At 45.1% G+C, this 22,917-nt stretch overlaps 5 protein-coding genes across 22 annotated transcripts; 2 read left to right on the plus strand and 3 right to left on the minus strand.

The window, feature by feature from the left end:
• Positions 1-6,056: 6,056 nt before the first annotated feature.
• On the minus strand, positions 6,057-7,145 carry LOC120445066 (NADH dehydrogenase [ubiquinone] 1 alpha subcomplex subunit 11). The gene is made up of 4 exons (XM_039625192.1): positions 7,000-7,145; positions 6,553-6,815; positions 6,401-6,495; positions 6,057-6,340 (listed from the first exon to the last, which is right to left on the minus strand). The coding sequence occupies exons 2-4, from the start codon at positions 6,807-6,809 to the stop codon at positions 6,180-6,182; spliced, it is 513 nt and encodes a 170-aa protein (XP_039481126.1). The 5' UTR covers positions 6,810-6,815; positions 7,000-7,145; the 3' UTR covers positions 6,057-6,179.
• Positions 7,146-7,261: 116 nt separating this feature from the next.
• Positions 7,262-14,789, minus strand: LOC120445041 (resistance to inhibitors of cholinesterase protein 3). Of its 18 annotated transcripts, none has more exons than XM_039625135.1 (12): positions 14,637-14,788; positions 12,812-13,246; positions 12,545-12,664; positions 11,920-12,074; positions 11,109-11,249; positions 10,928-11,054; positions 10,716-10,736; positions 10,112-10,347; positions 8,674-8,826; positions 8,495-8,600; positions 8,064-8,213; positions 7,262-8,000 (listed from the first exon to the last, which is right to left on the minus strand). In XM_039625135.1, exons 2-12 carry the CDS (start codon positions 13,005-13,007, stop codon positions 7,963-7,965), a joined length of 1,443 nt encoding a protein of 480 aa, XP_039481069.1. In that variant the 5' UTR covers positions 13,008-13,246; positions 14,637-14,788; the 3' UTR covers positions 7,262-7,962. The 18 variants fall into 18 exon arrangements, 16 of the variants coding, with proteins under 16 accessions (XP_039481069.1, XP_039481065.1, XP_039481066.1 ...); XM_039625131.1 differs by having other exon boundaries at positions 8,495-8,587; positions 14,637-14,787; XM_039625132.1 differs by lacking the exon at positions 14,637-14,788 and adding an exon at positions 13,660-13,786 and having other exon boundaries at positions 8,495-8,587.
• Positions 14,790-15,156: 367 nt separating this feature from the next.
• On the plus strand, positions 15,157-16,993 carry LOC120445049 (E3 ubiquitin-protein ligase RMND5A). The gene has a single exon (XM_039625165.2). The coding sequence runs from the start codon at positions 15,379-15,381 to the stop codon at positions 16,675-16,677; it is 1,299 nt and encodes a 432-aa protein (XP_039481099.1). The 5' UTR covers positions 15,157-15,378; the 3' UTR covers positions 16,678-16,993.
• Position 16,994: 1 nt separating this feature from the next.
• Positions 16,995-20,638, minus strand: LOC120445021 (U2 snRNP-associated SURP motif-containing protein). Its single transcript, XM_039625092.2, has 12 exons — positions 20,483-20,638; positions 20,307-20,423; positions 19,964-20,250; positions 19,488-19,906; positions 19,240-19,424; positions 19,129-19,172; positions 18,734-19,066; positions 18,433-18,675; positions 18,188-18,371; positions 17,876-18,128; positions 17,454-17,815; positions 16,995-17,396 (listed from the first exon to the last, which is right to left on the minus strand). Exons 1-12 carry the CDS (start codon positions 20,537-20,539, stop codon positions 16,998-17,000), a joined length of 2,883 nt encoding a protein of 960 aa, XP_039481026.1. The 5' UTR covers positions 20,540-20,638; the 3' UTR covers positions 16,995-16,997.
• Positions 20,639-20,659: 21 nt separating this feature from the next.
• On the plus strand, positions 20,660-22,815 carry LOC120445032 (transcription factor grauzone). Its single transcript, XM_039625117.1, has 5 exons — positions 20,660-20,867; positions 20,945-21,711; positions 21,774-21,983; positions 22,046-22,421; positions 22,477-22,815. The coding sequence occupies exons 1-5, from the start codon at positions 20,745-20,747 to the stop codon at positions 22,711-22,713; spliced, it is 1,713 nt and encodes a 570-aa protein (XP_039481051.1). The 5' UTR covers positions 20,660-20,744; the 3' UTR covers positions 22,714-22,815.
• The last annotated feature ends 102 nt before the right edge of the window (positions 22,816-22,917 follow it).

The following is a 22,917-nucleotide window of genomic DNA, read 5'->3' on the forward strand; positions in this document are numbered from 1 at the left end:
AGGCATGTGGAAAAGTGATAATCGACAAGGTGGGGAATGAGCGCTGACACTCAGATGATTCTGTTTATTAATTCTAATGGCCCGGACCCAACTCTCAACAATGGAAATTCCGCTGGAAATAGAAAATAAATAGTGTGTGTGCGTACACAGTCAAAATATGACTTTAAATTGAACGACACGCACTTAAGTAACCTTAATCTAGGTAATTACTTTTGGAGTTCACAAGCACTCAGTACTTCACCAATAGATAGCCCATAGATACTCAGATATAAAGGCAATTGGGAATGGAACCGCAATTTTGGGGTTGCCAGTGGAACGGAAACTTTCGTATCTAAGCGAATCGAAACGATGGCAAGCCAATAGTTATCAACGAGTCGCAAACGATGAAAAGTACAAAAGTCGCAATTAAATCTTGCGGGAGCAGTGGGAGCAAAGGGCGGACAAGAGCCGAAACAGTCGAAAAAAAAAACACATTCAATAGACAGATAGCTATAGTATTGTGGCATAGACAAGCCGAAAGAAAAACACAATGTCAATTGTCTTGGGTGGGCGTTTCTTCAAGAGCGAAAGAACTGGGTAGCAAGTAGCTACAGAAAAGAAACCCCGAAACGGAAGACAAATCAATCGAATGGCGCTGATGAAATCGCCCAGATACGAGATACAAGATACTCGTTCCATAGAGCAGGGAAAATTGCTTTCACATGGAATGCAAGAAAACTCCGCACTTGGCTATGAATTAACTTCCTGAATGTTGGGGTAACTGACAATTTGGCAGGCCATAAAGTATTTCCTATCAACTACAAGTATCCAATGGTTATCACGGAAACCAAATTGGCAACTATTCGAGTTCCATCAGATATGCTTTTAGTTGTGTTCTTTTCTTTTTTATTTCTACACTTTCTTTAACATTTTTTCAAGTGCCTTTTTTATTTTTAATCCATTTCATAGCTCTATCGCTACGTAGCTCATTAATCAATTTCATGAGCAACATATTTGATTTTCCTCTAATCAACATGAGAGCACAAATCGGGGTCATTTCTTTCTGAGTCGGCATGGCGCAATTGAAAATGCCATATTTCCACGGTTGGATCAGCGAGTGAATTGAAAAACTGTGATTTGCTCTGCATAATTGAATCAATTGAGTGAGTAGGGGCCCGAACAGAAGCCGCTTCGAAAAGAACATTTTCATAATTAGAGCAACCGAAAGAGATTCGGGGAAAAATTAATGGAATTATTAATAATGCGCCGCACAGATTTCCCAGTGGCCCAGCACAAAGCGCCATATGAAAAATCTCGGGAGGCACAACTGAAGTCGAACAATTGAAAACTCCCGAAATTGTTCCGCCCTCTTTTTCTTCTTTTGCGCCGGCGCGGCCAATGCACTTTTGGTAAATTTATATATATGAATACACTCGAGGAAAAATTAATGTTAATAGCACTTTTAAAAGCAAATGTTTAAGCATGATAAACGAAAGTAAATTGTACTGCAAATATTAAAAGTTAACTTATCTTTATTCTAACTAAAGGTAGCAGACCGTTGTACATGGGAGGAGTCCGGAGTTCCGGCTGCAAAGATGCCTTTTCAAAAACTCATTAGTGACTCAAAATGATATTTTTTAATACCGAGCTTATATGGCCTTGCGCCCAGATGTTTCCAAGTGCGTAATGGATCCAATTTGGAAGCTGCCATCAACAGCACTTAAGCCCCCAAACTCGAGCTCGAAAATCAAATTTAAATGCCGCTCAGACTCAAATTTATTCGGTGTGCTCAACTTTTATGGTTTATCAATTGAGAGAGTTTCTGCAGCGAGGCAGTGGGGAAATTATCGACTGGTAGTGATTGGAAATATGGGAAGCAAAGTTCAAATGCGTCACGATCGCAGTACTGCGGTCGGATGGCCCCGCCCGCCCAGAAGATTTATTATGCTGGAGAGCCAAACGGAAGCCTCTTCAGAAGGCGGAGAAGACGGAGAAGAGGGAGCCGCAGCACTGGGAGAATCCGGGCAGAAGAATGGCAGTTGAAGAATGCCACTTGAAGAGCCAGCGACGCCGTCGAGCACTTCAAGTCCAAGTCCAAGTTCTTCGTTCTTCTCGTATGATGCATGTGAGAGAATGAATAAAGCAATGCGATCGAGGTGGAGCTGAAAGCTACAGTGGGTCCTCAATATGTCGAACAGACGAGGAACAGAACATTTCTGAAATAGCATGTAACAAGATATTTCTATATTATTTGATGGAGTGAAGGAAAACACTATACAGTATGTATTTTATTGGAGATCGTATTATCTACTTATCTATATTTTATCTAGTTTCAACTTTGCATTATGAAAACACGGATCTCGAGGCTTCACTGCCAACTTTGTTATGCCAAAGACACCCAACAAACTGAGTGAAGAGAATCCACAGGAAAGAGGAGCTTCGCTCCAGTTGAACAAAAGGAGCAGTAACCCTTCTACAGCCAGCCCACTTGGAATGGAAAATAATTGCGATTCCAGCTGGAAAGCGAAGGCATTGGAGTCGCACTGCCCCAGGCGCATGTGCCTCACTTCATTTGCAGCAAATGTTGCATGTCCCTGCCCCTGCCAGCAAATGCTTACTATATACCAAAGTATCTGAAGGATCGCGAGGGGTTGCAGTTGCAGGGAAATGTCGCTTGTGACGAATTTCTATTTGATTTATGCACTCCCTTCTCAGCATATTTGCATGCTTTTCGTTCACGCCCTTCGACATTCGATGTAGTTTTATTACCAAATCCAATGAGATTCACCACAAAGTAAATACTTCTGACGGAAATCTGTTTCCCATCAGCAATGATCATGGAATGGGATTCGAAATTTATTCAATTCTGGCCAAGCAGTTCTTTAATGCTACATAGACTCGATTCTTGGGATATAATATTTTCAGCTTATAATACATATTTTCATATTTAAACAGAGTAAAAACTATTTAAACATAAAAACTCTTATTTAACATGGCAATAGATCTTGGTGCTCGAAAGCTGAAGCGAGGAAGATCTTCTTCCCAGAGCAGCCATTTGATTGATTAGGAACCCATTCCCTCAGTCTCCGATTACTGGAACATGCGATTGGTGGAGTGTTAAATTGACGTAGGATCAGCACCGAAAAACCATTTTTTTGAGTATTTCCATTTAGATTGTCTGAATTGATGAACTCGGAAGGGAAACAAAAATCCAATCAATCTTTCGCTTCGCGGCAACCCAACGCGTGCCTCTGTCATTTTGGGGCTTCCCATTCCCGTTCGCTCTTCCTATGACCACTTATATGTACATATATTTACATAACATATAGTATGTATGTATACCTCCCACCCAACTGCGTCTGCGCAACGCATTCAATCACTTCATTTGTTTCCATCCGCAGTCTTCTTCGGATGCGGCTCCATCTCTGGGTCTTCTCGGTCTCCTGGGTCTTCTGGGCGGCACGTTCGCCGCGGCAGTAAAATGTTTTATTTACCCTGCACTTATGACCCCGTTGCGGATCGGGTTAAGTGAATCTGATACCCATATACCCATATACATATACGTATATAAGTATGTACATGCCCATCGCCGGCTGTTGCATTTGCATCTTATGAGACGGTTGTCTGTTTTCTAGGGGCCACGAGGAGATGGGGATGGTGGTGGAGGTGTCATTGCAACCAAACACAGACAAATGCTGTGGCAGCCACTCCAGCTCGCCATGTTTTGCGTTCAATGATGAATTGTGTCCCTGATTCCGTAAACAACCATGATCGTCGGATGATACTGTGGCGTCAATTGTGTTGCTAGCGGCCAAAAAAAGCGCTGATAAAAGAAAGTTTTTAAGATACTATTAAGAGTTCTCAATCTACATTAATATCAAAATTTGACAATTAAAATAATTAAAAGCATACCATGTTGCAAACCTTCTTTACTGATCAATCTCAAGCGAATGCACCAAGTCTTGTGTGTTTGACACCAATTGACGTCGTACTATACACTCATACGTACATATGTGCTTATGATTCAAAGATACCGAGATACAAAAGCATTCACAAATGTATCTTTTGTGTGTCGCGCCGATCTTTAATTGCTGAATTGTGAGGGGCTCCGGCACTGGATAACCTTCGATGCAGTTGCAGTTGCTGAAGCTGATGCTGATGCTGTTGCAGATGCAGCACTTAGCTGCGGCGATGTGATGGTGATTAATTTGACGTGGTGTCGCCCGATCTGCGCTGAGCGGACTTTATGAAAAGGATTACACGCCGCACAGTTCCATGAAAACGCATCTCCATCGGAGCGAGTTGAGCACTCGCCCTGCGCCGCGAAAAGATTAATTACGAGCGTCTTGCCACGACGGCAGCTCCTTCTCCTTGCCACCACAACCACCACCAACTCCATTTCAGCTCCGTGACCACTTCATGTTCATGCCAGCCACAGTTGCGGGCAAAATGCTAGGAGTGATGCCAGATAAACCAAACGAATAATAAAACGAGGTGCATTTAAGGGTTAATTCCTTTATAAGTCTACTCTGAGTTTACTATGTGTATCTTATAAGATCTATAAGCAACTGCAATACTAATGATGTACCACACATTGTACGTTTCAATGGCATTCTGTGCGTGGACAACTCCTCGACTCAATATTTTGACATTTCGAATATCTGTCTCATTCACCGCCTAGTTTTATTAATTTGAAAGCATTTCAAGTACTTTGAGTGCCTTTTCTTCTCCTCTCATTGCCAGGGGGTTGAATTAATCCCGTCCAGAAATTAGCATACTCCTAAGTGTTAGATCCTGCCGGCACGCGAGGATATGGGTGTTTTGGGAACGATAACAGGCGGCACTAATTGGAATTGAATAAGGGCTACCGATTCGTTGTGCCTCCTGGGCAAATCATTTCCCCTGGTTATTTATGGCGAGGGCAGGAAATGAAAGTAAAAACAATTATTTTATTTTTAATTAACTGTAGGCTTCCCCAAGGAAGAAGAGATCGCGCATATAGCAAACTCCATCGCATCCCCCAAGGCGAATTACCAATGATGATGTCATTCCCGCAGCATTCATCTCCCATAAATCACGCGGCGATCGCGAAAATACCCCAGTATACGTATGCTCCAGCATCCCTGCCAGATTCGCCCGCTTGCAGCCAAGTAATGTGGAGTGGTGGAGTCGAACGGAGTGGAGCCAGCTGCCACAGATTAGTCAGAGTCAGCCAGAGATTCGGATACACTGGCGCACTCGCTGCTAAGCTGCTCGACTGGTTTTCAGATCATTGGATAGGTAGGGTGGGCATACATAGGTACCAGAGATCAAGGTGACTGGCTAAATTAATGGCGAATATGTTGGAGGATTGCAACTCCCTCTGTTCGCCATTTAATTCGGAGCGTCAATAGAATGATAACATTACCTTCGCTTCTATAAGCCCGGACTTAACGGTCTCCAGCTTGAGGGTCACTCCACCAACTTTCATTCCCCATGGCAATAAATCTGGCCAAAAGTAATCAGAAAGAGAAACAGCAAGAACAAACCATCAGAAAACCAAAAGAAAACATTCTGAGGTTGGCAAAGGTTAAGGTAGATATTGGTTGCGATGTTTCCCGAGAATTCCTGTGGGCTGGTCAGATTCGATCGATGGATTCCAATTCGAGGGCCCAATAAAAGAGCCTAAGAGCCAACATTAGTATGCGTACAATGGCATCTTTTACCAATGGCCAAGATATGGCCATACATACATATGTATGCTTGCGGCATGACTCACCTCGGCCAAGTGAAAAGAGCCAAACATGAGTAAATGCACATTCATGGATTTTAAATGGGCCGATGAAAATAAAGAAATAAACTGTTGGCAGCACATAAGACTCCGAGCTGCGAGCGTGACTTGTTTCCCCCATGTTTTGGTTAGTTGCTTTTGCGCTGGCCCCTTTGGCTTCCCCGACTTCTGGCTTGTCATTCATTCACGCCAACTGTTGATAAGTCTCTGTGACACATTCAACTCGTTTGCATATCGAAGCGGCTAACGAAGCCCAGCCTGTGGCACCATTAGATAGAGTTAATGGACAGCCGTGGATTGGCGACAGTTGGGGTGGCATTATCACTTCTGACTTGGCTTTTATTCGGTTGCAAGGCAAGCGGTAATTGCCAAATCGTTCTCTCATCGAATCACCATTAAACTAAACATAGGAAACTAGACTTTACGCCATCTACTCCTGTGGCTTTTCCGTGGTCCAGTTCTTGGGACGGTCGGCCATGATGGTCCAGTTGTTTTCGGCAATATTCAGACCACCGTATTGCTTTAGCGGCGTGTCGGGGAAGAACTCCCAGCCCTGTTCAATGGACAGCTTCTTGATGACTCCGGCGATGCCTGGAAAGAGGAATGGCTTAGCTGTAGAGTTTCAGATGAATGGGAGGCGGGTAAACTAACCCAGGAAGAGGCCGGCGCACAGACCAGCTACATGGTTGTGTTTCCAAGCTCCAAAGACGCCACCAGCCGCGAAACCACCGATCAAGTAGTTGATTCTGCAAATCGAATATGATTAGACCCAATAACCATCAACAGGTGGGCTTCTTACTCACTTATCGTCCTTGCCGCGGGCATTTGTGGCCGCCAGGGTGGTCAGGGTAAATGCCGTGGCCATGCCCATCAGTGGACCCGTATTGTAGGCGAAACGGCCCAGAGTGGGCAGGTATCCTTGCGGCTTGGAGAGCGTCAGGACGTCGAACATGGACCAGGCCAAGCCGGCGGATACCGCGTACTTGTTGGTGGCCACTATCTTGCCAAAGGCATCCTCGCCATCGGGATGGTCGTAGTATTTCGAACGGAGCAGCGACATGGTTTGCTATGGAAGGTATGGAGGTCCAAAAACATTAGCCACAATCAAACGTATGGAACATGGAACACCCATGGTCTCTGCAGCCACAGGAACATTTGGAATTGTTTCTTGAATTTTTCGTTATCCCTTAAGGGCATGGCTAGTAGTATGATGTGTATAATTACTGGGGAATATACAAAAAATTGCTAACCTGCCGAAATTTACGTAATTATTGTGGCGGAGATTGACAAAAAACAGCTGTTGGCCAATGTGTACACACAACCAGAAGCAAATGCACACTTGGTGCTGTTATGCGCGTTCTGTTAATCTTAATGTTACGGCACTGTTAATTTGAAAAGTTTTGAATATTTTGAAAAACAAATAAAACGCAGATAAGTTGGAAAATAAATTATACATTATATAGAATTTTGATACCTATAAATTACGTTAAAATTCAAAACACATGTGGGATGTCAAGTTCGGTTTTCAATTTATTCATTATACTAGGTTCACAAACGCTGTGGCACTAACTTTATTTGTTTAAACATACAATCGATTGGATTTGTTTTTAGGTAATTTCATTGCCAAGTAGCTACGGATTTTGATGCGAAGAGGGCCGATTAATAGACGATGCGGCTTGAAATACATATGCGCTTATCTTAATGGTAGACTAGTTTTGCATTGATTTCCAACTAAGAGTATTCACAAAAAATCATGCAGTTCACAAAGACGCGGTTTTCTAAACGAGCTAAAGAGTTTTCGAGACATGCAAGTGGGATTACGTTTGACCGAAATTGAGCAAAGTTTTCAAGAGCAGGTAGTGTTTTAGGGGGAGACATAACGTTGGCGTTTTTTAAATCAAAACGAAGATATCAAAACATACAATATGTATATATACAAATCAGATATCAAATTATTGGCAAATCTGTTTCGTGGTAATCAGTCATAATGTTCGTCGTTCAACGAAATTAGCAACGAAATTTCACTCGGCCCTTGCAATTATAGTTTCGTGTAAATCATCAAGTCGTTATCATTGCCAAAATATATATATAAAAATCGATCAGTGTACATCTTCGTCTACTGCTCGTCGTGTCCAATTATTTCGATGTCATCAGCCAGAGGACTTTCCACTGGGGATTTGCCTGCATTCCCATTTTGTTGATTTGCATCCAAATTAATCAATGACAATGTCATTCTGCTGCTGAGAATGATCTGCAAGTAAAACACTCCAAATTAGTTAATCAATAATTATGGCTTAGAAAGGTTTATCCATACGGCTGGTTCCTCGGCTGAGCCATTGAGCTCCGAGTCGTAGACTTCTTCGCGTTTGATCTGGGAGTCGGCCACCAAAATCTGAGACTCGTGTGCCAGGGCGCCTTCCAAGTAAATGGACTGCGGCTCCGGCAGATTGTCTTCCAATTTGGACTGAAATCGAAAGTGGATTCTATTTAGTAGTTGAGCTATGTATATAGTTTTAAAATTTCAACACATATGCGCAGAGGTGGGTTAAAAAGGAAATATTCAATAGAATCACTTGAATTTACTGGGTCACTTGGAACCGTTTTGATAGGAATTAGTACGTAGGAAACATCCTGATTTGAACAGGGTTGTTTGGAAAAATTTTCGAAGCGTTAGGGAGGCAGTTAGTCGTAGAGGATCAGTGGGACCCGGTTAGGTCAAGTTGGGAACTTGAAAGTGCTGCTTACATGTTCGCTTGGCGCTCGGAAAACAGGCGTTGGAGGGCGTCCAGTCCACTTGTGGCCGCCCTCGCAACTGGCTGTTAACTCCATGCCGAGTACCTGCACCAATATTCTATTATTTACGGCAAAGATCTACGTATTTCAAGGTGCTATATGGCATATGGCCTATGGGGTATATGGCCTACCGTCAGTTCCCGTTCAGCGCTCAGATCCCGGCGTTTCCTGGCTCCCAGCGCCGCTGTCTCCTGCTCCGGATTTTGGTCGTCCGTGGGCTTTGCATGTCCGTTGGAAAGGTTCTGCTTGTCTGCTTGCACTCTCGTTTTTTCGTTGTCGTTTTTCTGCGGGTGTCGTTAAAAATCATTATCAGAACAGGTTGATGAATCTGCGGGCTAAGCAGTTGTACAGCCTCAAAACGTAAGAAATAAGAAATCGAACGCAGTAATTACTTCAATTCGATGTGGTTAGGTGAAACGCAACAAAACGCAATTAGTCGAAGGATCTTGGTTAATAAATAAAAAGAGTAAATAGTCGGTCGCATGGCCGAGAGTTACAAATTATGTTCAAGGATTGCCGTGCCGGACCCCTTGACGATCTCTAACCTTATTCGAATCAGTTTCAGTATCGCTCGTCGCCCTCTGCTTGTCTGGGCCATTCAATTGCTCGTCGGCCGCGTCTATCAGACCTTGTATGGCCGTTACAACTAGCCCCATGAAAATACAGGGTATCAATTTTGGATTTACATTGGTTTTTGTGTTTTGTGTTTTAAACACATTCGTGAGAAACATGAAAAACGTAGAAACGACAGAGAGTGAATATTTATATAGTAGTTTCCTTGTTGCTCTGAGAATGGAATGATGTTTGCGATTATCTTCATTGGCAATGTGATGTATCCGTTTAAAGAGAGTGTTCGAATAGATTTCGAAAAGGACTGCATTGAATCGTAAAATATGTCCCCATCATAAGATAAGAGTTTAGTTCAGATTGAGAGTACTCAGTGAGATGCAAACACATTTAGACTGGGTTCGTTAGTAGATATAGCACATATGTGAATAGATATGGTAATATATCGCATGCCGACAGCAGACAAGCAGGTTAAATTAGAAACAGAGTCGGGAGAATTCCGTTCCATGCACTTGCACTTCTTGTTAGACTTGAAGATTATAGACAGAGTGACAAAGTTTTAGAACTGTGGGCATTTCGGGAGGTGTGGCGGGGTAAAAGAAACCATTCCGAGGATTCAGCTATTCACTAGAAACCAATAGAGAACAGAAACGATCTATTTGACGGTTCGTTGTACTTAGTTGTGATCTGATTTGTTGTTGGTCTGATTTTGGTCTGTTTACTGACTGATTCTATGTGAACTGAATGATGGTTATTTTGGTCTTAGAAGTTTGGCTGCCGCTTCAGAAACTTGAGGGCAATCATCTTGAAAATGAGAACACAAAAAGAACAAATATTAATAAATGACAGCGAGATGGGCCAACTGAAATCACTACGATATGATGTATCTACTGGATGTATCTGAATCAATAATAGCTTTATCTGTATCTGTATCTCGTTTCCAATTCGATGGCGATGGAAAGCTGGATGCTGGATGCTGGATGCAGGATGCGGGATGCTAACCTTTGCCTCATACTGATCGGTGTTCATTTCGGCCACCAACTGGGCCATCGCCCGCTCCGTGCTCTCGAGTTTCTGGCGCAGCTTCTCGATCTCCATCAGCTGCTCGGCCTCCTTCAGCTGCTGGTGGCTCTTCAGCGAGGCGGACAAACTGGTGGCCACCTCGGTGGCCGACACACTGGCGTTGTACAGCTCCTTTTCGGTGTCCTTGGCGGCCGGCTTCTTTGCGGCGGCAGCTCCTATAAAATTGTCGTACGGTTTGGTAATCAGGGCCGGAAATCGAATCAATCGAAGGGACTAACGAAACTAAGTATTTACACGGGTGGAGGAGTGGCAACAAAATATATATGTATATATATATCCATGGAGGCGTGATCGATTCGGGGTTAGTAAATATAGATAGTATAGGCACACAACATCTAGAATGAGTACATCTAGGTAAATGAAGATAACAAATACGCTACGATACTAAAATACTAAAACTACGATACTAAACCAAATGAGGAGGACATATTTCAAAAATCAAAAGGCCTTCGTCGAGGTCTAGAAACTCAAGATACGAACGGAACTCTATGGTCATCTATGCAACCATCTCTAACTGGCTTACTTGTCTGATGCTCTCGCCAGCCTTATACCGTGGGATGATTTTCGGTGTGCATGGGTTTATCGGAAGCAGAAGAGTACAAAATGCATATTTTTTTTCGGTTAGGATTGACTCGTGAGTGCGGTGGCTAGAGCGATTGTGTGTGTGTTTGTTTGTGTGTCCAACTACGAGAGTACTAATCCGGAAGATGGCATCCGAATCGGCCTGGCACTCACCCAGTTTGCTGCCGCCCAAGTCCTCCACCTGACTGTGGTTCTGTTGTCCGAAGACCTCCTGCCGGAAAGCAGGATTGGCTGGTGCCGCTCCGTACGGTTCATTGGGCACTTGCTTCTTGAACATAATCTGCAAGGAGGAGGATTATGCAGGGCTTGTTTACGATCAACGAGTTGGAGTCACCTTCATTAGGGTGTAGCCGAAGAAGACCACGATTCCGATGGTGTAGAGTGGCATTAGGAATCCCATGCTGCTGCCCCGCTGTTGTGGCTGATGCAGTGCACCGGCGCCCATGGGCGGACGCATTCCAGGAATGGGTCCGGGCTAGAAAGTTAGCAATAGTACATGCTTATGTCAAAGGTTATTCCAATTTAACACTACCCATCAAGGCCACATTAAATGTATCCCCAGTAAACAAAAATCACGTATACGCGCCGATGTATATTGACATAAAGATTTCGTAAGGCAGTTGTCTGCAGAAACCATTGAATTGCTGCCTATATAATAGGAGCATAGCAAACACATTCGATATTTTATTGACAACCCATGTAATCATAAAAATTACGTATCCGCCCCGATGTATTGTGACATGAGGCGAGGACAGCTGATTTGTTCTCCTTGGCCATTCTACCAGAAACGCAGAGACGAGAGCAAAATGGAACTGGCGCACTGAATTTGGCACAAGTTCAATACGTGGCAGCACATTCTGCCGATCTCCCACTCATCCTTTACAGATTCTTTTTGTGTTTTCTTTAGCGCTGCCTCTCTTGCCTTCGAATTTGCGTGCAGTGTCATAAAAACAAAACCCGAATCCGAATGAAATAAACGTTTGGCTATTTATAAAACGACTTCCAACGCGAGCGCGGATATGTCTCATCCCGCCGTCATTATAATCAGTGTGGTCGCACAGTCCGCCGACCAGTATAAATATATAATTAGGGATTTATTGTCCGGAGAATAATGCAGACATGCACATGGTTGTGGAGGAACTCACCCGTCCGTCGACGATCCGCGGCGGCGGATTACTGGGCGAAGTCTTCCGCTCCAGAATCGGAACGGTGGGCGTGGCGGGAATGGCGCGACCCCGCTCCCTCATGGCCTGGTATATGGATTCCGGATGCAGGTGGGCTGGACGCTCCTGGCGCAGACCTGCGTCGACAGTGGATTCGTTAGTGGCACAAATTATAAGTTATTTGGGTAGCACTTAAAAGGTGCGGTGTTATAAGAATGTATTTAACCAAAAAGCATAAACACAACTTCTTGATTTAAGCACTCAATATTGAGTTAGGAAATAAAATGTAATATATAGCTAATTGCGATAAACTAATTAATAACATTAATGACATTTAAGGCATTATAAGCAGTTCCAGTTTTACAATGATAAATAACGTATTCCAAACTCTGAAATGTTAATACTTTATAGAGCCATAAACAGCAGTTAATGGTAAAAAATCCTATAGACCTAAATGTATCTTAATCGATTGCACCTAGTAGATCGTTAGTAGGCCCAAAACACCTGTAGACCTAAATGTATCTCAAGCAATTGTATCTTGCAGATCGTTAGTAGGGCCACAAACCGTTAGTAACGCAAATAAGCAAACCATTAATGAGCCACATACTGATTTCGCCCGTGTAAACATTGATTTGCTTGCGATACAAATGCGGACCGAAGGGCTCGACAGTTTCCTTCTTGGAGGCGTTCAGGAACTGCTCCCTGTCCAGCACGACATCACAACATCCTACAACATCGACGCCACAGCCCACACAACAACACCGCCCACATATGGAAATCAAAGGAAATAATAAGTAATACATGAAATTAAATGTGGTAAAACGTGTAGAAGCCCCAGCTTTGCAACTTTAGTGGGGGAAATCTGAGGACTCACCGCCTGGAGCTGCGCGCGGATCCTTCAAGTTTGGCTGGGTCGGCGGAACGCCGCCGAACATCATGGGATGGAAGACCTTTGGCCACAGGATGGCAATGCATCCGATCACGGTGACAATGATCAAAGCGGTTTTCTTGGGCGTCATGCCCTCCTCGACGAGCGGAGCTCTCTGCTTGGATGTGGCTGTAGCGGGCATTTTGGCTTAGATCCGGATTCCGTGGGCTATCCGGGGATTCGTATGGCTATGGTTGGTGGTGGTGGTTAAAGCTAGTCCCTAAGGCAACTTCTTCTATGTGTGTTCCTGATCGATTTTGGTTCGTTGATGGCTCACTGCGAGCTGTTGACTATGCGATGTGTTTCTAGTTGTTGGTTAACTTTGACATTGGCTCATTTTGGCTGGCTGATGGTTGGTTTGCTGTACGTTTAAAGCATTATCTGAAAGATAGATAGATGCATAATGGGTTACATGCTACAGTTCGCTGATCCGGCTTTCGTTTGAGTTGTATTCACATCACTGAACGGTCACGAATCACAGCGCAAAATGCTGTATACGCTTGCATATTGTTGCGGGAAAACAAAAAAGTTTATTACATAAATAGCGGTCCCGATCTTTTTTATTTTTAGCTCGCGCAATTCGCTCTTTTCGGCCCGTCTAATAATTCTTTATTATTTTCACTTTTCCCCGCACACAAATCACAGGCGCTCTTCACAATTAACGACCGCATAAATAATATTAAATGCTTCTCCACAAGTAAACGTTTCGATTTCGCTTTTGGAAAACGTTTTTTTAAAACACCCAAGGGTTCAAAAACACAATAACCAAAAAACTGGACAGAGCGACTGCTTACGCAAAGTTCGAATGTTGTTCCCGAACTGGCCAGGCAAATTTTTGAAACTATTAGCGAATTTTCGGCAGATCAGATCTGAGGACCCGACACACCATTCGGGCGCGCTTTTCCCCATAATCGTCGTCGGCCATTATTTTCCTTTATTTTTGATGAGACAAGTGATTTGCAGCTTGGGCCTGCACCGGGAATGCTACTATGCTACAGCAGCCGACACAACTTTATAGCTGTCTTATTTCTTTTTTAACTCTAATGGTGTAAATATTAAAATTATTACTGCTCGGAAAATGGGATTTATTGTAAAATATTTTAAACGAATTTCAATCAAATTATATGTTTGGGCAAAATAAACTTTGACATGATATATTTTTTTATAAGTCAAATGTTTATAAATAAAAAACACTTTTTTCATAATTTTAAGAGGTCACTGCTAGATTTTATTATTATTATTATTATTAAGAAATTACGCATAATTAAAATTATGCGGAATTTTGGATTAGCTATAGCAGCTAAGCTAACACTGCTAGATTGTTGACCACCACTGTGTGCGAAATTTCGTGTTTTCATATTTTTCATTTCGCAGCTTCTTCGCTCTTGTTATCACACACGCACACACACACACACACTAGCAAGCACTATGAGTTTTCCGAGCGTTTTCCATTTCGCTATCAAGCGCACTGACTGAAAATTGGGGAAAGTAAACTTGTCTAACTGTGCACTGCTGTTATTTGCACAGCATCTTTTTATTTCAACCACCTGAATTTATAATTTTCAGTTTCTTGTCACTGTCTACATAACTTTGGAAAACGTTTTTCTAGCTCTCGGTGCTTTTATTTTTGGAGACACAGCATTGTAATTTGGGTTCAATGCCGTTCGGCTTAAGACTCATCACTTATTTTTAAAAATTATGAATTCAAAGTGTGAAGATTTTGTCCTTGGAATTCCTCTCTTTTCCTAAGGCACCTTTTTTTTTTAATTACCAGTTTCGTTTTTTAAGACTAAAACGTTTTGTTTCAAAGTTCGTTTTCTTATCTAATTACGCTAATTTCAAACTGTTTGTTTGTCGTTATAAATTTCTCTGCCAGAAAGCAGCAGCAATAATAATTGATTTTTCAGTCGACCGAACGGAGATGGGCAGCACTGTCTGCCATTCGATATATGCTAGTGGTATCGATTCATTGTTATCGTTTAAAGTTAAAGAACCTTTTCACTGCTTAAAAGCTTAAATAAGGGATATGCTATTCTGGAATATTTTTAATAGTCGTATTTTTAAAAACTTAATTGGCACTGTCAGGTAACATACAGATTGGGTTCGTTGATTGATTATTTTGCAGTATGATTATGATGTTGAAGGGCTACTCCATTGTCAATTATTATTAGGAATCATTGCTGATATTTTCCATATAACGGTAATACAACCAGTGCGGGGATGTACCAATTTAAATTCGCTCAGCACTGTGGCCCATTATCGAAATCCAAATTATTCGATATATCGATAGCATCGCGAGTGGTCCACCCAGCTCCAATGTTTTCGTCTTCTTTGTGTTACAAAATTAACAATTTATAAATACGCATATTCCGCTGGACCACCGATTATCGCCGTGACTTTAAAGAATCGCAGTGCAAGGAATCCTTAAAGGCGAAGAGCTGCAAAATCGCAAGTGAACGCGCGCCTGGCGTGAGTGGATTCAAGGCTTTCACACCACGAAACTGGAGCTAACAATGGACAACGAGTCGTGGGCCTGTTCGTCGGTGGAGAAGGACCTGACCCGAGTGGTCAGCAAGCTGGAGCAGCTGCATGAGAACGCGGCAGCGGACATCGGAGACATTGCCACGCAGATGTCGGAGTTGGTGGAGGTTCTCAGCAGGGCGGAGCAGCTGGTGACCACTCTGAATTCGAGCACCCAGGTGTCCCAGGACGATCCCATGGGCGATGGGGTAAGCATGCAGGTGGAGACGGAACCGACGGCCCCCCAACGCCTCACCGAGCGCCAAGTGGAGAGCGTCCGAAATGCAATTGCCCGGTGCAACGAGCGCGTGCAGAAACTCTCCACGGAGCATCGCGATCTGCACGGCTCCATTTCGAAGATCGGCAAAGCCATTGACCGGAACTTCAGCGCCGACTTCTCGTCCACCATGCGAGTGGACGTGCTACAGGACGAGGAGAACCTGATGCTGCTGAATAAGGCCATTGCCAAGCACTATTGTCGCCAGGGCATGGACGATGTTGCTCGCACCCTAATCCGCGAGAGCAAGATGTCGCCGGAGCATGCCCAGGATGTGTTCGACTCGGAGCGCGAGTTTGCCGATATCTACGGCATTTGGGTGAAGATCCAGAAGCGGGATCTTACCGACGCCCTCAAGTGGGCGAAGATGTACTCCCAGCAGCTGAGTGATCGCCACTCGCTAATAGAGTTCCGGCTGCACCGGATGCGTTTCATGCAGCTGGTCTCCTACGGATTGGACTCGCAGCGCGAGGCCATTTCCTACGCTCGACTGAACTTCAAGAAGTTTGCTGTGCGCTACGAGCACGAAATAGCCAACTTGATGGCCAGCTTCATATATCTGCCAAGTGGTCTGGAGAACTCGCCGTACAAGCACTTCATGGGCCAGGAGATGTGGACGGAGCTGTCGTTCATATTCCTCAAAGACGCATGCCAATTGCTAGGCATCAGCAAGAACTCTGCCCTGTCTGTCGTGGTTAATGCCGGATGCACTGCCCTGCCCGCCCTGCTCAATATCAAGCAGGTGATGCAGTCTCGCCAGGTCCTGGGTATGTGGAACGGCTGCGACGAGCTGCCCATTGAGATCGATTTGCAGCCGGAATTCCGCTTCCACTCGATCTTTGCCTGCCCCATCTTGCGCCAGCAGACTTCCGAGGATAACCCGCCGAAGAAGTTGACCTGCGGTCATGTCATTTCCAACGACGCCCTGCACAAACTGAGTGTTGGGCACATACTGAAGTGCCCCTACTGCCCCGTGGAGCAGAATGCCGAGGAGGCTGTTCGCATCTACTTTTAAGCCACATCTATGTATTCACCTTATGATAATCACCACTGCTTATATGACTAGGCTCAGGCGGTTCGAGGATAGGTGTTGGTTGGCCGGCTTTCCTTAACAAATCGTAAACATTTTAAGATAGCTTGCTTAGATTCATGTTTTTAGACAAATTCGCAGAGCGCAATCGAACTGCCTGGGCCGTGTGTTGTGCGTGTGTCCCACTTCCTAACAAACAATTTAGATTTAAAATTATATTATACTGTGTATTTAAAGCAAACGACGAAAGTGTTTTTATGTAGAATCCATGTTTAATTAAATACAAATCGTCCGAAGAGCACACTCTAGTGCCTATGTTTATGCTTGTGCTTGTCGCTGCGATGTCTCGGTGGAGATGCCTCTTCTCTGCGAGAAGAGCGCGAGGAGAATGTGGTTGGAGAAGTGCGTGATCGTGACGATCCAGAGGCGGGACTTTCGTAGCGGGAGCTACGAGACGACCGCTCTGCATACCGCTTTGGTGAACTGGACGGACTGCGCGTACGGTTACGTTTCGAGGATTTGGATGAGCGCGAGACTTCCGGTGAATAGTCCCGTCGTTTGGTTTCCCCACCGGAGAACGGGGAGTGCGATCGTTTGTGTGAACCGCTGCTGAAATGCGCTGGACTCTCACTGACCTTGGAGCTCTTCGGTTTGATATGCATGTAGCTGAGCGGCGAGTCCACAGTTGCGTCTGTTCGCGAGTCCTGTTTGCAAAGGAATTCAGTTGTAAAATCCGGCTTATGGTGTGTAATAGATCTAACCTGTTTGAGCAATCGCTTCCGGAAGTATTCCACTTGTTCGCCAACAGTCCAACCGGGCTCCAGGCGCCGCTTTCCGGACTCCAGTTCGTCCTGGTACTGCACTGCTTTCAACTCAATGTCTCTTAACTTCTGTCGCATCTCGTCGGTATACTTTTGCGCATTGTCATCTTCACTGTCGTCGTCCGAGCTAAAGAACTTGGGAGGATCTGGCGGATCCAGAGTGTCCCATTTGCTGGTAGTAATCGCCTGCGCTTCGACTTGCTGGGGGTCAACTGTCTCCCACTTTGAGGGTATGAAGCCAGGCATTTTGGCCGCAGATTTTGATTCTTTTTCCAACGGTACACCGTCGAGATCCTCATCCACTGCAATTTGGGAATATTTCGGTAATAGAAAGAAGGTTTATATCACGTCCTTATGCTTACAGGGTATGCCATCGATTTCATCTAGGTATTCATCTTTCTTAGGTGTGTCACGCTTCGGAGTGCCAACATCTGCATCAGGCATGGCTCGCTTCAAGGCGCTCTTAAGCAAAGCAGCTCCATCCAGTGGCACACCGTCTAGGTCCTCGTCGTCCTTTTCCTCTCCGGAAAGAGGGGCCCCGTCGATATCTTCGTCCAGAGCCTCATCAGATCGAGTTTCCTCGGCTTGAGGCGATGTATTGACTGGCTTGACGTACTAAACACAAGACTCCATTACACTATATGCATAATCAATAATAAATTTCAATAACTAACAGGTTTGCCTAAGAATTTGGCCGTCAGCTCTGCCATAAAATCCTTGGGATATATTGTCCATTCCTCCCATGTGCGAATTACATTGCAGACTCTGGATTTAAAGCCCTCAGCTTTTAATCTACTTTCGATGTTCACGTAGAAGTTATGCAGGTTATCAAAGATGTCCAAGAGTTGTTTTTCCACACTAAATAATAAATAATAGTTTTCACATAAATGTTTATACTTTGATATACTTATATACGTACGATTTACGGAAGAACGAAGCATTGGCCACTTTAACAGTGCAGTTGTGCAGTATATCAGAGATCAGATAAAGTCGAGCAATCTTCTTTGAGGCCAATGTATTTATATTAGACAGGGACTCGGCGATGCACTCGCAAATTTCATCTGCCGCATCTGCGTGCTCAATGCAAAAGATCATGGCATCCCCAATGCGGGCGCGTTCTGGAGTTAATTGCCTAATCAAATCCTCGAGTCGATTGCGTTGCCTGTTTCGGTATAGACAATTAATATTTATGTTCACAAGGAATAACTTACTGAACGTACGCATTGGATAACGCTCCCTTGTGCACCACAGGAGCATCAGGATCAACAACTAGCTCATCTGGCATGCCTTGAGTATAGAAGTTGGCGATCGGGGGCTTCCAAACCGGTCCGTTTTTGAACATACGGAATTCATCCTCCCGCCATTCATTGGGCGTATCGCCCTGTAGCAAAGAGAAAAGCTTCCAGCGGTAGTAGATGTGGGCAGGACTCTCGTTGTCGAAGAGGAACGAGAAGAGCGGATTCTCCATTTCCCGAATCATGATCAGCGCCTCAAACATCGGCCCCTCGCGTATGACAAACTCGATCATCCGATGGATAACGTTAAGAACAGCCCTATAAAAAGCGAAAAGCCACGTAAGTTCTCTTAAATTTAATATTCTTGGTGCACTTCATACTTCTCTGTGGGTATATGGACTTTAACGACGCATTTGGCAAGTATCTGTAAGTTAAACATATTTATTTGTATTTCTTTAAGAAATACCAAATCCAAATGGATTTTGACTTACCCGCTCTAAATTCTCTTTGTCCTCTTCCTGGTTGAACTCCTTGTAGTTTTTTTTGGGCAAAACATCAGCTTCACTGGGTGGAGGTTGCGAATTAAAGGGCAATCCTGATGGTGGCGGAGGCAGAGTCATCTCCAGCAAGGCTTGTGGTGCAAAAATGGGCGTATTCATTATGGGCACAGTCTTTCCTATAATAATTATGAAATGGTAATAGTACATATACAGAATGAGAAATAAGATCTTCAGAATACCCCATCCTAGACGCATCTCGTAGCCCATAATGTAGCGCCCGTTTAGTGTCCTCAGAGCTCTTTCTGCATCCTTGCGGCTCATGTAGGCCACAAAGCCGCAGTTGCGGCCTCTTTGCTTCTCTTCCTCGGAGCGGGGCCACATAATCTTGATACTGGCCAAGGGACCGTAGCGGCCAAAGATTTCCATGAGCTGCTGCTCGGATATCTTGGGGTTCAGGTTGCCCAGGTAAAGGTTTGTGGTATTGGGGTCGCCCGTGTCAAACGATCCAGACTCCTTTGAGCTGTTTGAAGCCTGTGAGGTGGTGGATGCACTACTGCTGGGCACAGTGGCATCTGATGCAGCCGGTTTCTGTGCTGGTGCGGAATGGCTTGCGGCCATGTGCTTGTACTTGTGGCGCTCCTCGCGCTCCTCTTGAATCCTGTAATCATGAATCAATCAGTATGGAATGTACACATGCACTACCACTTGCGCCTACTGTCTCAACTCCTCCTTGAACAGCTCCAAGTTGCTCTTTTTCTTCTCCTGGTTTTTCTTTTTCAATGGGCCTGAGTCCTTTTTGAGATCCGAGGCCAGTGTCTTGGCGTAATCCTCGACCTTCTCCGAGGAGCTCTTGTCCAGCAGCTTCGAGACCGGCTTGTATAGCTTGCCCTTCTCCGACTTATCCTCCCGCCGAGATCCTGCATCATAAGTGCCGGCTTTGACCCAAACTTTGGACGAAGGGGTGGGTGCTTCTTGGAAGGTCTCTACGAACTCTTTGAAGGCCTAAAAAACGCATTATGTTATAGTAGGAGGTAGAAGATATAGCTGGAGTCGTCTACGTGTGCCGCAGCAGCTGCATCCTCCTTTTTCTTCTGGTCCTCGAGCTCTTTTTTGGACAGTTGTCGTTTGGAGAAGGTGCCCACCGTAAAGGCCTCCAACTTCTTTTCGCTTATCCGCTGGAAACAAGACCAATAAATGTTAAGCTCGTTGTTCCAGCTACTCAGGACACTTTTACTTTTAAAGTGGCGGATGCGGCAGCCGCATCCTTGGCTTTATTCCCCTGTTTACTCATTTTTTCCAGACAATATCCACATTTTTAGCAAATACGAAAATATGAAAATCTGCAATTGTCAGTGTGACCAGCGTCGAACAAGAAGTCAGCAGTATGGCCGTTTGCCGGGAATAAATCACGATGCAGCCGATAGTTGCGATGGGAGTTATCGACAGAGCTATGTAAATTACTACTTTTTATTATAGTTTTATCAAATAAATGCAAAATGGATATCTGCCGCCTCTGTTTGCGCGGAGTGAGCGGCGCCCAGATGTGTCTACAGATCTTCGATGTGGACTCGGGCGAAAGCAAGGTGGCGGAGGTGCTGCGCCAACATTTCTGGTTCGAGGTAAGCTGCTGCCCTCCACCCACTTTTGTGCCTGGGAATCTTTTTTTACCACCATCTCATCTCCGGCACGCATCCAGGTACTGCCCAACGACGAGATATCCAAGGTTATCTGCAACGTCTGCTGGACGCAGGTGTCCGAGTTCCATCAGTTCTACGTGTCCATACAGGAGGCCCAGGTGATATACGCCACCACCTCAAAGTTCAAGCAGGATCCAGAAATGGTTAACACCTCCTGGCCGGAGGAGGTGCTCATGCCGGCCGACGTTCTCGCCGTGGACAACGATGTCAGTGCCCAGCTGAATGTGAATCCCCTCGACGAGTTGGACCTGAGCCAGCCCATGTCACCGGAAGACAGCAAGGTGGGCATCAAAACCGAGCGACAGTCACCCGACATGGAATTCCAATTTGAGGATGCGAACAATGAACAGGATGAGGACTACGAGGAGGAAGAGGATGAGGACCCCGACGACCTGATCGTGACCCGGAGTGGACGCAAACGTAAACGGGAGGGGGCCAAGACGGCAAAAACGAAAAGAGGAACGGTTGCGGTGGGCAGAAAAGGCAAGGATAAGATGGTGGCCAAGCGGGGACCGCAAAAGAGAATATTCAAAATGGAACGTCTGCCTCCATTCTGCAAAGAAGACGAGGAACTCATCAAGCGCTACATAGTCATGGGCTGCGAGCTGTGCATATTCCTGGCCGAGGACTTCGACGGCATCCGCGAGCATTTCAAGGAGAAGCATCCGGACGAGAGGCCCTACATCAAGTGCTGCGGCCGCAAGCTCAACAAACGCTGCCTCATCCAGGAGCATGCGCGAAGGCATGAGAATCCGGAATACATCAAGTGGGTCTCTCTTACCAAACACAGTCTAAAGTGGTTTATTAATCAGCTTTCTTTTCCAACAGATGCAAGGACTGCGGAAAAGTGTTCGCCAATTCGAGCGTACTGCGTGCCCACTGGCTGGTCCACCATGTTCCAGATGAGGAGTGCGACTTCCAGTGCGAGGACTGCGGCAAACGCTTCTCGCGGCGCAACCTGCTAGAGCTGCACAAGGGCTCCCATGTGCCCGTCAACGAGCGCAAGTTCATCTGTCCGCAGTGCCCCAAACACAATGCGTGAGTGTCGCTAGCTAAATCGCAGTGTGTCCAATGCTAACCGATCTTCTTTCGTACCACAGTTTTGCCACGGAGTACCACATGCAGGTCCACATCAGCATGCAGCATCGCAAGGCGGCTAATATCTGTCATGTGTGCGGCAAGAAGATCAAGGACAAGGCGGTCTTCGAGAAGCACGTTCGCCTGCATTTCGAGGAGAGTGGACCACGCATCAAGTGCCCGCGTCCGGACTGCGAAAGCTGGTTGAAGGACGAGGACAATCTCAAGCAGCATTTGAGGCGGCACAACGACGAGGGCAAACTATTTATATGCTCAGAGTGTGGCAAGAGCTGCAAGAACTCCCGTGCACTGATCGGTCACAAGCGTTATTCCCACTCGAATGTGATCTACACCTGCGAGCAGTGTGGCAAAACCTTCAAGAAGGACATCAGCCTTAAGGTTAGATATTAACCTCAAAATATTTGTATTATATTAATATGATTGGTGCTTTCAGGAGCATATGGCACAGCACACCGGCGAGCCACTCTACAAGTGTCCCTTCTGTCCCCGCACCTTCAACTCGAACGCCAACATGCACTCCCACAAGAAGAAAATGCATCCGGTGGAGTGGGACATATGGCGAAAGACCAAGACGGGGAGCTCCCAGAAGGTCCTGCCCAGTGCCCAAGTGGCGCAGATGTTCAGGGACGATGCCGATGCCGCAGCTATTGCCAATGACTACTCGGGTTAGGCCCGGGAACGCTTAAGGAAATCGATTTGCGGAAGCATTGCTTAGTTTTTGATTGACCTTTGTTTGAAAACAAAATATATATATAATAGGAATTATTTGAAAGTCTGCGCTTTTCCTTGTCATATTGCTGGGTTCTTTACTTATTACCTTTTGCCAACTTTTTGAAATTGAAATGTTCCATTTAGCTGCATTCAGTTATTCAAA

Source organism: Drosophila santomea, chromosome 2R (genome assembly GCF_016746245.2).
Source record: "Drosophila santomea strain STO CAGO 1482 chromosome 2R, Prin_Dsan_1.1, whole genome shotgun sequence".
NCBI lineage: Eukaryota > Metazoa > Arthropoda > Insecta > Diptera > Drosophilidae > Drosophila > Drosophila santomea.